General features: G+C 38.3%; 1 protein-coding gene across 1 annotated transcript in view; it reads right to left on the bottom strand.

Annotated features, from left to right (window-relative positions):
* INTS7 (integrator complex subunit 7) overlaps window positions 1-12,736 on the bottom strand; it is a 41,546-nt gene extending 28,810 nt beyond the window's left edge. The window contains exons 1-11 of the mRNA XM_086744922.1: window positions 12,632-12,736; window positions 12,253-12,382; window positions 10,946-11,092; window positions 9,294-9,431; window positions 8,740-8,786; window positions 8,027-8,226; window positions 6,319-6,441; window positions 3,537-3,654; window positions 2,406-2,540; window positions 1,740-1,837; window positions 821-1,060 (exon numbers count right to left, since the gene is read on the bottom strand). Of these exons, the coding sequence (XP_086601048.1) occupies window positions 821-1,060; window positions 1,740-1,837; window positions 2,406-2,540; window positions 3,537-3,654; window positions 6,319-6,441; window positions 8,027-8,226; window positions 8,740-8,786; window positions 9,294-9,431; window positions 10,946-11,092; window positions 12,253-12,382; window positions 12,632-12,722 (1,467 nt within the window). The 5' untranslated portion in view covers window positions 12,723-12,736. The remainder of the gene's footprint in view (window positions 1-820; window positions 1,061-1,739; window positions 1,838-2,405; window positions 2,541-3,536; window positions 3,655-6,318; window positions 6,442-8,026; window positions 8,227-8,739; window positions 8,787-9,293; window positions 9,432-10,945; window positions 11,093-12,252; window positions 12,383-12,631) is intronic.
* Between the last annotated feature and the right edge of the window lie 203 nt (window positions 12,737-12,939).

Genomic DNA, 12,939 nt, shown 5'->3' with positions numbered 1-12,939 from the left:
ACAAATATCACTTTGGCTAGAGAAACCTAATGAAGAGTGGAGGAAATATCAGAAACAAATATCACTTTGGCTAGAGAAACCTAATGAAGAGTGGAGGGGTGAGGAAGAAGGTTATATTTCAGGAACTAAACAAAACAAAAGAAAAAAGCCGATTCTGTTTCCTAAACTACCAGAAATGATCTACATAGAAGATTACATATACATTTTAAGTGAAGAACTACAGAGAAGATTACATATACATTTTAACTGAAGGACTTTTCTCAGTTATATCTTTTCAATAACTAAAGCAACTCAACTATTTCTTGTAGATGAAAATCACTTTCATTTAAACAATCTTTACTGTGGCTTTTGACTGAGATATTTTGAATGTTCCAAATGAATTAACAGGAAGCTCGTAACTTCTTTCTTAAAATTCAAATTAATTTCCAAATAGTTGTGATAAAAGCATTTTTCTCTTAGAGTATATTAAGAGTCATGCCCATCAGAGTACCATTCATAAACTCAGCTAACTGCCATTTTGTTTTTCTATAACCATTCTTTTACAGATGCCTCAATAATTTCAATAGCTAGGTTTGTCTAAGTAGTGCCATCTGCTGGAAAATCCAATGGAATACACTGCATAGTTCAGCTCCACCTATAAGACATTTGGACATTGAACACTTACATAGTAAAAAGTTAAAGCAAAACTGAAATAGTGGCTACAGACTGGCACATCAATTGGACATAGCAAATGGCTTAGCTGTCTTTTAAATAAAGTTTATTCACAGGAGTTTATGTAGACTTTATCTATCAAGCACTATTCCCCAGAAAAAGGTCTTACCAAGAGTTCCTGTTTTTTATCTGTGGCAGATCTTCCAATTAATTTATAGAGGTCCATTAGGTCTCCTAGCATCCCATCTGCTAAGACAGGCAGCTGCATGGCAATAGCTGCTAAACAGTGGCACATGAGAATCCTAGCAGCGTCCTGGGCACTGTGCAACTGGGTCAGCAGGGATTCAACTACTGACTGGCTCAGATGAGGACGGCACTTGACCAGCTTCACCATACAGGTTAATGTGATCTGCAATTCACACCATCAACAGGTACAATAAACACAACATCTACTTGAAAGTAAAAAAGCCAGACACACTTATCCGCAAGTATGATTGCGGAAATACAGAAAATCTTCTATTTTCAGAACCATGTACTCTACAAAAGATAAGATTTTTTTTAAGAGCCAAATCCTCTGTCCCTGAGCTCACAGCACAAAAACATATCACAAATTCAAGAAACAATAATCATCCTTCTCATACTACCAGCCTTTATAGGTAAATAACTATATAAAATTACTGGTAGCAGCTTATGAAGTGGGAAGATAAAAATAATAATTTATAGAAGTGTCATAGACATGTACATTGCATCCACATCTCCAAAAAGCAAGTTCTCTCCAAGATTCTCTTTGTCTTCCAGAGACATCTCCATTCTGTGTTCAAGTGCATGGTTTATTACAGCTGTTCCTCTGAGCGGAATGCCTTCTTTTTTTCCCCCTACAACATTCAACTTACTCTAGAGCACTATAGTAGTGCTGAGTTTCTCTACTGCTCTGAACTCTGATTATGGGCAAAACAGAAAAAAAAAAAAAATTTCCTTCCAGTATGTATGCTTCCATTAGAAAGGACCTGGCGCACGCTAGCCTTTCTGTTATAGAAGCTATTACCATAACTCACAGCTGCGCTAGGGGAGGACAACAGTAATGTCACCTTTAAGGTTGCCTGAGCTCCTGGACTGTCATCTTGACTACAAAGAACAAGAAGAGCTTCTAAGCCAAAAACTGCATCTTGCTCCAAAGGCAGAAGATCTAAGAAAAGAAAAACAGTCAGTTAGTTCCCTGTTAAATTTTCTGACCATAATTGGTGTAATGCTTGCTCTGGTGTTGCAGTCATGACAGATAAGTATCTTCCTAACACTTCTGCCTTACCTTATTTTGATTAGAAACAAATCTGCCATTCCATGTCGCAGGTAACTATCCACCAGTCACACCGTGACGTTTGTAGAGCATGCATAAATCTCCGGACCAAGACTTCTAAATGCCCTGTTATTCCTTTGCAACAGACTTCACACAAACAGTTTGCAAAGGCTGACAAGCAATTCACTAGTCTTACAGCAAAGGTAAGGCAAGCATTTATTTAGCACAAGTTCTACTGTGCCCAGTAATTTTCTCTAAATTAGACGAAGATGGAATCTTTCTAACCATCCATAGAATCAGACAGAATATTTTCTACTAGATTACAGCCCCATTCTCCCTAACCAGCATGAGGGATCAGACAGATTTACAGATGGGTTCAAAGACAAGACCAGTTAATACATGTTAAGTGCATAAGCCTGACTGTAAACAGACACGTTTCACTGTCCTTGCTTGTATTTACCTTTTTCCTGACAAGAGGCCGATGTATTAGTCAGAATTCTCACACCATGAGCTGCAATGCCACGGTTATTATGGTAACAGCACTCCTGTGCTAGTTTTACTAAATCAAATGATCTCGCAGTAGTAGCTGCTGTTCCTAAATAAAGACAAGGCAAATAGGACATAAAACAGCAGAGTCTATAATTACACCACAGATCTTTCCAAGTACATTTTTGAAAAAAAAAAAAACCTATATTGATTTAGGATTAATTTCTTTCACATGTTTAAAGGAAAGGATTAAAACATCTTTCTCTCTCTCTCCACACATAAACAGAGGCTCTCCCTCCTTTCCTGAACACTCTACAAGTTAGACATACACAAGAAAGAATATTTGGGTCTAATGGCTGATGTTTCAGGGACTCAGAGAATATTGCCTTTAGAAATACTGTATCTGATTTTTAAAAAGCTGGTGAGCATATTAATTATTAAAACACGCCAGAATGACTGAAGAGGATGTGCTATTTTTCTCCATTTCTGCAGCCCATGTAGTTGGGCTCATAATACACAGTAGGGCAGTCAAGCTTTCAAGAAAACAGAAAACAGTATGATCACCATTTTAATAACAAGATACTCTCAATCACTCTAAAATGTCTACTCTATTTCTCCAGCATATAGTGACAAGGCAGAAAGGTTCACCTGGTACTGAAGCAGGTCATTCCCACAAGGGTGGCATAGTTTCACTGTGGCAGGGTAATATGCCAGCCCACTCCCACACCATTAAGTCTCCACGCTACTCAAAAACCATGCAAATCTATGGTTTCAAAGCACTTGAGGCAGAATGCAGGTTGGTCATTTGAGAGGCATTACATTTCTTCATTTTATGAAGAAAAGTTGAAGACGCAAAGGTAAAAAAACATTTCATATAGGATATTACCCACAAAACCCATAACAAAATCTTAAACCATGTGACTATTCATGGGTATACAGTATCCCATTTTAAGTTTACACGTGATTAATAACGTTTGACTCTCAGCTAGTGTTCTGAAGTTCAAAAATAGTTTAAGAATATGCTACAAAGTGTTTAAATGAAACTGGCTATCAGTACACAGTCAATCCATTAGAAATACCAAATAATAAAATCTCATTTTCTTACCTGGAGCACTGCTGAAGTACTGTTTAATGGCAATGGTCCCCGATAATGTGGAAAGAACAGATAGCATGCCCAGTTTCAAGCTGTCATAAGGAGTGTGAAGTGCAGACTCACAGAGTGCCTAAAGATTAGCAAGAGAAAAGATACAAATGGAAGCAAGTCCCATGAGATATCTGTATAAAACATTTAGTTGCACTTGCCTGTGAAAAGTTTTGAGAGTCAAGATTTTTCCACAGAAAATACTATACTGAAATCAAAAGTTAGAAGTCATGTCCTGAAGCATCTGTTTTAGTAGACTGAGGACATGGCTTGCAGAAAAGTGCCAGTGGGTCTCATATGCTAGGAAACACCAATTATAAGTCATTTATTAATTAAAAATCAGAGGCAAAAATAATATCAGGTCTCATTGATCAAATATTGCAAATGATTTTAAGACAGTTGTCCAGTCTTAAGAAGTATAGTGATCATTTTGCATTATAGAAGTTTGCAGGTTTTTACATAAGTATATATCTCTTAAGTGCAAAGTTTCAAGTGTCATTTCCTTTAACAGTCCTAGTGTTCAACAGAATACAGTTTAAGTTTCTTGATAAACATCTTAGACTATATTTTAAACTCATTTATACTAGAGCTCTTGTCATACTTCTGTGTCTTTTGCCAGACCTCCTCAATCCTTTTCACATTTAGATTGGAATAACTCTTAAAATGCACGTTGTTCTCAGATTCATTATGGCAACACCGTCCACAATTTAGTAACTCACTGGTTTTGGAGACTTTTAGTCAACAGGAGAGAAAGCAATATGAGATGCAAATGGAAAACGTAAGTATATTATGCCTCAGAACGTCAAAGCTGAATGATAACATCCAGTAACTGAATAAAGAAAAACACCACCACAGAATTAGTTATACAGAACAAAAATAAACAAAAACCCTAAATAGAAGAACATACCTGATAAGAACACTATGGTGTAAGGGTTAAATTCTAAATAAATCTGTAATTTGTACCAGTGTAGTATTTTGCTAATCCACTGAATAGTATGACATGAACAGACAGAAGAAAATACAATGATCAGAGTTGAAAGTGAGTCCTGGTATCTCCCAAGACACTGATGTTTTACTCCAGTGCTATTAGATCACCACTCACAGAGCATATTTGAAATAGTAACAATTAAGAATGCCAGGAGCACAGCAGAATTAGCAGGATGGACTGCAGACTGCTTGTTACCGTCACAGTAGGAGAACTGCTCTAAACATCAACAGCAGCAGCTTCTAAAGCTGATGTGTAGAAACCAGTGAAGTCTTCACCATTCAAAGACCAAGCCTCCTATCTGATCTACACAGACAGACCCAAAATGCTGAAGAAGTTAACACTGTTGAAACTCTTGTTGGTAAAAAGGTACAAGAAGCAAGTTTTACCATGAGAAGAAGAGAGTCTGTTCCAGTACTGTTGTATAAACATTGCCAAGTAATTTAAATATATGGAAAAGAGTTGCCCAACTAAAAATGTTGGCTTTTTATTTCAGAAGTCAGGAAAAAAAAACCAAACTCATTTATTCTGCATGCCATTCAGCAAGTGGCAACAAGCTTCAGTCAATTACTTTTGTTCTAATCCAGTCACTGGTTTAGTTCCAACATCAATGGAACTGTTTCTTACACATTTCAACCATCAGGACACCTTCTTTAAGACAACACATAACAATGAAAGCCATGTTATTAAATGTCTCTCACTTGTATGAAGATAACTACCAATAAGGCATAACGATATACAGTAGCATTTTGACTGCAAAGAATCCATAAACCATCAAAGTGATTCCTTAAAACACCTAAAAGGAAATAAATCTCTGGTATTAATCCATTATGAAGAATAAATAAAACAGTAAAACAAAAAGCTCTGCACACTCCAAATCATCTTATCTAAGAATGAGAGACAAAGAAAAACATGCTTTACTTCTCACATGACTAATAACAAAAATCCCCATAGTTTTTCCTCCCAGCTGTCTTATGCTCCAATAGCATATAGCAAAAGTAGCTTCCAAGAGTAGCAAAAACAAAGAAAAAAGACCCAGAAAAGTAGAGCTGTAAGCCTGTGCCATTAAGTTCTTGAAATACTTAATTTCCCATTAATCTAATCTGAAGTTATTTTCTGTAGTTATTTCTACCAGAAAAAGGGAAAGACAAGGAGAAAAAAAAAAAAAATGTTCATATGCAACTGAGACTCAAAGAAAGCAGCAATACTATCTACAAATATAACAACTGTTCCCCCAAATAATGCACTCTAAACACCTTCTAGGGTCTCATTCCTACAACAGGAGTCAGAAGGACACTATTGAAAATAAGACATTAATCCTAATAAACGAAGTCGAAATTACATTTGCCCTTTTAAGTACACCTTTCTGGATGACATGCTTTGACAAATCTCAGAGACACTGTGTTAGATGAGAGCATTAATACATACTCGGTATCGTGAGATTTATGTAAACATTCAGCTCCGATGTCTACTATCTTAGACGAGTTTGTCAGATGGAAAAGTTACTTCCTTACTGTAAAAAGGTCTACTACATAACATATGCCTTTCCAGAGTTACAATACTTCAACGGGTCAACTTATCCAAGTTGAGATATTCTATGATTCTATGAACTGTTCATTAATACCTTGGCAGAGTAATCTAACTTAAGGATCTGCAGATGTATATTCTTCCTTCCTTTACCCTCCAAATTGTTATTCTGGAAAGAATTCTACAACTAATTGCAAATTTTATTATGAAACTTCAGCTTAAAAATGTACAAACCTGAATATTTTCTCTGCTCCATGTATGTGGTGTCTTGTTGGCCAACAACTTTAAATCTTGGATTGCAAGTCTCTTCACAGCCTTCCTGGGGTCATTCTTCAAGTACTGCAACAGAAGCTGGATCTGCAACAACGTAAATGGATTGTTCAAGTGAGCTATGCTACTAGAAGGAAGCCTTTTCAAAAGTACTCATAAAGAAATTTTCGGCATACTCAGCCAAAACTAACTTGCCTTATCTGTCTGATTGCTTGCCACATGGAAAAGCCCCTACTTAGGCTGTGATGCCACGGCAAGCTAAAATAGTCTGACAGCTGACTTCTACTATCCTGCTCTTCTTGGTCATGCATCCTTCTCTACATCATCCTGCACACTTGAGAAGCCTTAAGATCTGTTTTGGCATTCACTGAAATACCAGAAAACATCCTTGAGAAGCTCACTAAACACTTTATATTGTCGTGATTATGCTACTAGCAAGTATTCTGGGCATTTGATGCTAATTTGGGTATCTACATGATATGCAGTTAACAGACAGCAACACAGATGTACCTTGTATATCTCAGTAGTTGCCAAAAACAACGCCCAAACCCCAACCAAACAAAAACAATTCCTACTCACCACCCCCTCTGAAGCATTTATCTCAAATTAAGTAACACTTAATGTCCTTTGCATGTCCTTTGTTGTGTTCATTGCCTGAAAATTTACAGAGATGGAATAGCCAGCACATGGAAAAGCATGAACATGCCAGCCATAGTTTTGGTCTCCATCCCTACCCTGGCTACATTACTTTTAAGTAGCATCAGCTCTTGTGTTGCAGAAATACAGCCTACATCACCATGCTTACCATCATTAAAAAAAAAAAAAAAAAAAAAAAAAGGGCACATCAAGTGTTCTAATGTTGTCTCAGTTGGCTGAGATTCAGTACTATCAAAAGCACCCTCTGAAATACAGAAATCAGCCATACCAAAAAGAAGTTTCAGACAGATCAATACTGTTAGTCTAATAGTAACAGACACCAGCCTTCCATAGCTGTACAGGATTGAAAGAAAGCAAACAGATTTTCATTATTACTTTACAAGCATTAGTTAGATGAATCTCAAATGTTACTGTGTTCAGACCTGTAAGTCATGTCCACAAAGCACATTATCAGAACACAAAACAGTGTATTTTTCCATCACTGCTTTCCCACAACTCAGTTTATAGCCTTAAATTACAGCAGCAGATTCAAGTTCTTCAGAGTTCTTCAATAAATACATTTTTAAATGCACTGTGTGCTATTGAAATATTCATTTGTTTACATGCAAGGAAAGGTACAAAAGGTACATCCATGACCCAAGAGAATACACATCGGTGAAAAACGAGGACTGGGTTCTACAAGTCAGACAAAACATTTTCAGAAAAAGTCAAAGTGTTTGGTTTCCTAAATACTGATTGATCCTAGCTCATCTCAATCCCAGTTGATTTAAAGAAAGACGGGTTATGATCTGTAAACAAGGGCTCCTGTGCTTGATGGGGTTATCTGGAAATGGGACCAGAGAGGGCAAAAAAATATGAAAGCAGCAGCAGTTTTCAGAGTTTTCTTTCTCTATAGCACATAGGAGCAACCATCCTAGCACATCTATCATGATTTATTTTTGGCATCACCTAGAATCTGAGTTTCTTTAAATGGACTTTGGACTTTAAGTGAAACGAATGAATGAGGAACAATTACCTGTTCCGGAATGTCAACCAAAGAAGAAGCAGCAAGCAGAGTAAAGGTGTGCAGAGTAACAATGACCATCTTGGTAGAAGGATACGATGTTACCAGCTGCTGAAGCAGCTGCCGGGAGCTGGAGGCCAGGCTAGCATCATGATGCATGTGCTGCAGAATAGGAATCAACTTCAATTTCAAGTCCACAGGTGTGGCCAAACCTGTAACAAGGAAGAGAGACATACAGAGAGTGTTAGTCCTTTGTACTGGCTTTTGGCAATACTGAGGTACATAATATGTCTGCATTGCTACCACTACTGAGAGTGCACACCTGCACTAGCTTCAAAACTACTAGCTAGCAGTGTAACAGCAGCAGTATCAGGCACTTTCATGGTTCTTTGAGAAGGTTGCTTCTTGCTTCATTGTAGCTATATATTAACTCATTGGAAGGAACCTGTGATAGTCTATGTAAGTTTATCCATCGTACTATAGATGAGCAAAAAATAAACGAAAAAAATATTCTTTACCAAACAGGTGTTTTGAGAACTTAGATTTTAAGCGGACACAAGAACCACACATTAGATTATTGGTTAGCCAATTTAATTTTGAAAGTGGAATCATTTGAGGATAAGGGCAACAGCACTCTGATATTTGTTATTTATATAGAGATAATAAAGAATTCTTAGAGAAATTAAAAGCTTTTCCATTTTGTCATTCTGTATATATATACATACCTTGAATCATCTCACTGATTTTATTACATATTCCAGCAGCAAAATCCCTATAGAGAAAAGACAAAGTATCAGGTGAAATGAAAAGCAAAAGAATAAATGATAAAAAATAAAAATCAACTCAACTACTAAACGTTGTGTTTCAACAACAAAGACTTTCACAAAGAGTTCTTGCCAAAACCCAAGTCATTTTAGAACCCCTGCACATGGGCATGATCAAATGACAAAACAGAAGCTTTCAAAAATGTGTCAAAGTGACAAGCAGCGCTACATTTTGTTTCCTAATATAATTTCCGTAAAATAATCCTTGATTAAAGCTGCTATTCCACTTCACATTCTCATATTTATGAGCTTTCCATTCCTATTTTAGAGAAAAAAAAAAAATCTGTTAAACTTGTATTCAGATTTCTTTACAACACTTACTGCATATAATTAAACGTTTTGCTATAAATGACATGGTTAGCACAACAGCAGGAAATATTAAGGCTTGCGAATGCCAGTGTCAACAGAGTTTCCATTCTCTGTAATACGAAAAATAAAAAAAAGTGATATCTTACTTGGATTGTGCAGAAAAGTTGGCAGCAGCAAATATAGCAGCTTCAACTTCCACATTATCATGGGAATCCAAACTCTGACGAATACTGTGATGTGCATTCTTCCTTTCTGGAATAATAGATGCCATGCTGCCCAACATCCTACAGAAACAATTCACAGCAAAATCAGGAAGAACAATGATCATGAAGAAGTGCAAGATGAAACCAAATAGAAATATAAAAGGACTGGTTAAAGGACTATTTTTATATAAGCTCTTTCATGTCTATTACAGAAACAAACAAATGCTAAAAGTAGGCATATAATTAAAAGGTAACAAATTTTTGTCATGTGGGTTACGTGACAATGAAATTTTAGCTTGAAATGGGCACAGTGAGAAACTTACCAAGAATTCTTGGTAAAATTAAGAGTGCATTATGGTACTGGGAACGAGTACTTTTAAGATGGTTTTATGTTCAAGCTCTGGTATCAACATAACAGACAACACCAAAATGCACTGATGGCTATTTTCAGACACACACGAAATACACATGATGGGATACAAATTCAGAAGTGTGGTAATCTAGGGGGAATTACAAAAACATATAGAGAACTGTTTCCACCCTTTCTATCTCTCTTCTCAATTAAGACTGCAGAAATAAGCGAAAAATATCTCAACAGTCATAAATTTTAACAACATGCTAAGAAAGCAAAATTTCTAGAGCATTACCACGATCAAGTAAACAAATATCTGACTTTCATAACTTGTTTCTAAGATCTTTTGCTGATGTGAAATAAGGTTATTATTGGGAACAGTGAAATACCTTTTGTGTAACTGCTGAAAAAGGAGCAAATTAATCCAGATTTTTGCTAAGAATATCTCACAGATATTTTTCAGACATATTTAGCACAATCCAACTAAAAGAAGAATGAATGCAGGATTTGCACTGATGGTAATTTTAGCAGTTCTATGCAGATATTTACACACAGTTATCTAGCAATAAAATTCCACAGACGCTAAGTTTTGTTTTAGCAGCTCTTTCTTTAAGAGTGCTCTTTCCTACTGACACTACTTATAGAGGACAAAAACAAATCAAAATCCAAATTTTAATCTAAAACTGCTGAACCAACAACTATTTTAACCTTTCACTTGATGCATCTTGTGAACTGATTAGCAATCAATAATCCAATGGCACTTCCTTACAAGTTATAGATCAGAGACCAACAAACAGTAAACTTCTAGGATAATGACAAATGAAAAATAGGTGCAAGCATAACAAGGTGCACATAAATAAGTTTTGGTTGCAACTTAACAAAAAATATTTTGACACATAAGGAAGCACTTTCCTTTTGGTCCTGGCCTAACCAGATGATAGGCAACATAGGATAAATTGCACATAGTGTTACGCACAAAATTTCCATGTTGCAAATTCCGTTTTGCCCAAAGCCATCCACAAAATTTTCACCATCAGAAATGGCTAATAACCTTGTTGTTCTCATCACAGATCCTTACCATTCACCCCTTTAAAGACAGATGTCTTTGCTTTGTCTATGGGTAAGGTATAAGACACCTCTTACATTTCGTTCATGGCAGTTGCAGATTTCATTATCCCAGATTACCAGCCTAATAATTAGCTAGAGATTTGAAGTAAGTTAGGTTCATTTATGTAATACATACCGAAGTGTAATGGCTCGAGCAACTGGATCATTGCTATGAATTACTGAGAAAACTCTTTTGACAAACTCATCCACATTTAGGATCTTCTCTAAGTGCTTCTCACTCTGCTGAGTAACTTTCAGCACACACAGCCTCAGGAAGTTGTTTCTATTAGAAGACACACGCATTTCTTTATCAGGCATTTTTATAACAAAAATTCAAACACTAAAAACATTTTTTTTTAAATTCCAAGAGTAAATTAAAACAAGTAAAGGCCTATGCTTTAGAAACTTATTTAAGTAGAGTGATACAGTCAAAAAGAGACTATTAACAGACCATCGGTTTATTTTCTAGTACAGGTAGTGTCAAATTTAGGTCCAATTCCAGGGAAATGACCTGTTGACACCAGTGAGAACGAGCATAAGGAGATATCTGTTTTATGCACACTTAAGAATCTAATTCTGCTAGAAAACCATGTCCAGAACTAAGACAGAAAAGTCTAATTGCCATTGCCACATGTGAGCAAATTTCTTTTCCTTCCTGGAGCCAACAGCAACAGGTAACTTTGTAAGCTACTACAAAGCAGCTCCAGTTCCATCACATGCAGTGTTTTGACATCAGGCACTTGAAGAAGCTACACTTTGGGCTCTGTTATTAACATTCCTTAGAGATGGAATTTGCACATATGATCATTTATCTATTTATTAATTACGAATTTAAACTTGCCTATGGAGCAGAACTTAAACCAATCAACTTAAACCAGTCAGCAAGTGAATCCTGAAATCAGGACAGATGGAAAGGAACTGTGTCACTGATCACAGGGGAGGGACTTTTGACAAAGGCATGCAGTGACAGGACAAGAGGTACTGGCTTTAAACTGGAAGAGGGTAGGTTTAGATTAGACATAAGGAAAAAATTCTTTACTGCGAGGGTGGTGACGCACTGGAAGAGGTTGCCCAGAGAAGCATCCCTGGAAGTGTTCAAGGCCAGGTTGGATGGGGCTTTGAGCAACTTCATCCAGTGGAAGGTGTCCCTACCCATGGCACGAGTGTTGGAACTAGATGATCTTTAAGGTCCCTTCTAACACAAACCATGCCATGATTCCATCATCACTCACAGCTACTTAAGCCCACCAAAGACAGTGAAAGCAAGCTTCAATCAAGCACAACTTGTCCTCAACAGTGTAGGTACCACTGATGCATTATTAGGCTAGCAGAAAAATGACTGCCCTATGACTGCCCAGGCTCCAATGCAGCAGCACTCCAAGATACAGTGCATTACTATGGACCAGAGGTTTGAATGAACAAAAACTGGCTGATGCTACTTACCCCACTCTGAAAACATCAGCTAGCTTTAGGAAAGCTGAGTTAATGAGAATAGGGAAAGGATATTTCTGGAAGAGCCTGGGAAAACGAACAACAGCTTCACACTGCTCCCCGAGTTTGCCAGACCTGAGGCCTAAACAAGACAACAACAATTACTGCAGATACCGACGCTCCTTCAAAATCAGGTCCTTCCTCCACCCCCCGCTCGGGATAAAAGGCTACGAAACAACGCCGCTGGGGACCGGAGGACGGGAGGAGGCCGCCCCCCACAGCGCGGCGGCGGGCAGAGCGTGGGCCCCAACGGCAGCCTCACGGAGCAGGCAGCCTCAGCCGCGCTTCTCAGGCCGGCTGCAACCTCCCCCGAGAGCTCGCCCGGCCTCACCTTTGTCCAGCTCCATGAGGGCGGAGTTGGCGTCCAGCTCCTGCTCGCCATAGCCCGCATCGGCCAGAAAGGACTTGGCGCTGGCAGCCATGGCGTCCCTCCCACTGCCAGCGCCCGCCCTGGCTCCGCCGCCACATGTGCGCATGCGCATTCACCGTCCCGCCGCCACTACTTCCGCCCAGGGGCGACCACACCGTCGCCGCGCGATTTGTGCGCAGGCGCCAAGCCAAGGCGCGGGCGCTCGCCAGCCGGCACACCGGCCGCGGCCACTGGCGGCGGGGCTGCGTCCCGGTGGGGTGGGTGCGGCC

Source organism: Chlamydotis macqueenii, chromosome 3, assembly GCF_036417535.1.
Source record: "Chlamydotis macqueenii isolate bChlMac1 chromosome 3, bChlMac1.mat, whole genome shotgun sequence".
Taxonomy (NCBI): Eukaryota; Metazoa; Chordata; class Aves; order Otidiformes; family Otididae; genus Chlamydotis; species Chlamydotis macqueenii.
The sequence above is the reverse complement of the archived record's forward strand: the minus strand, read 5'-3'. Positions and strand labels throughout refer to the sequence as shown.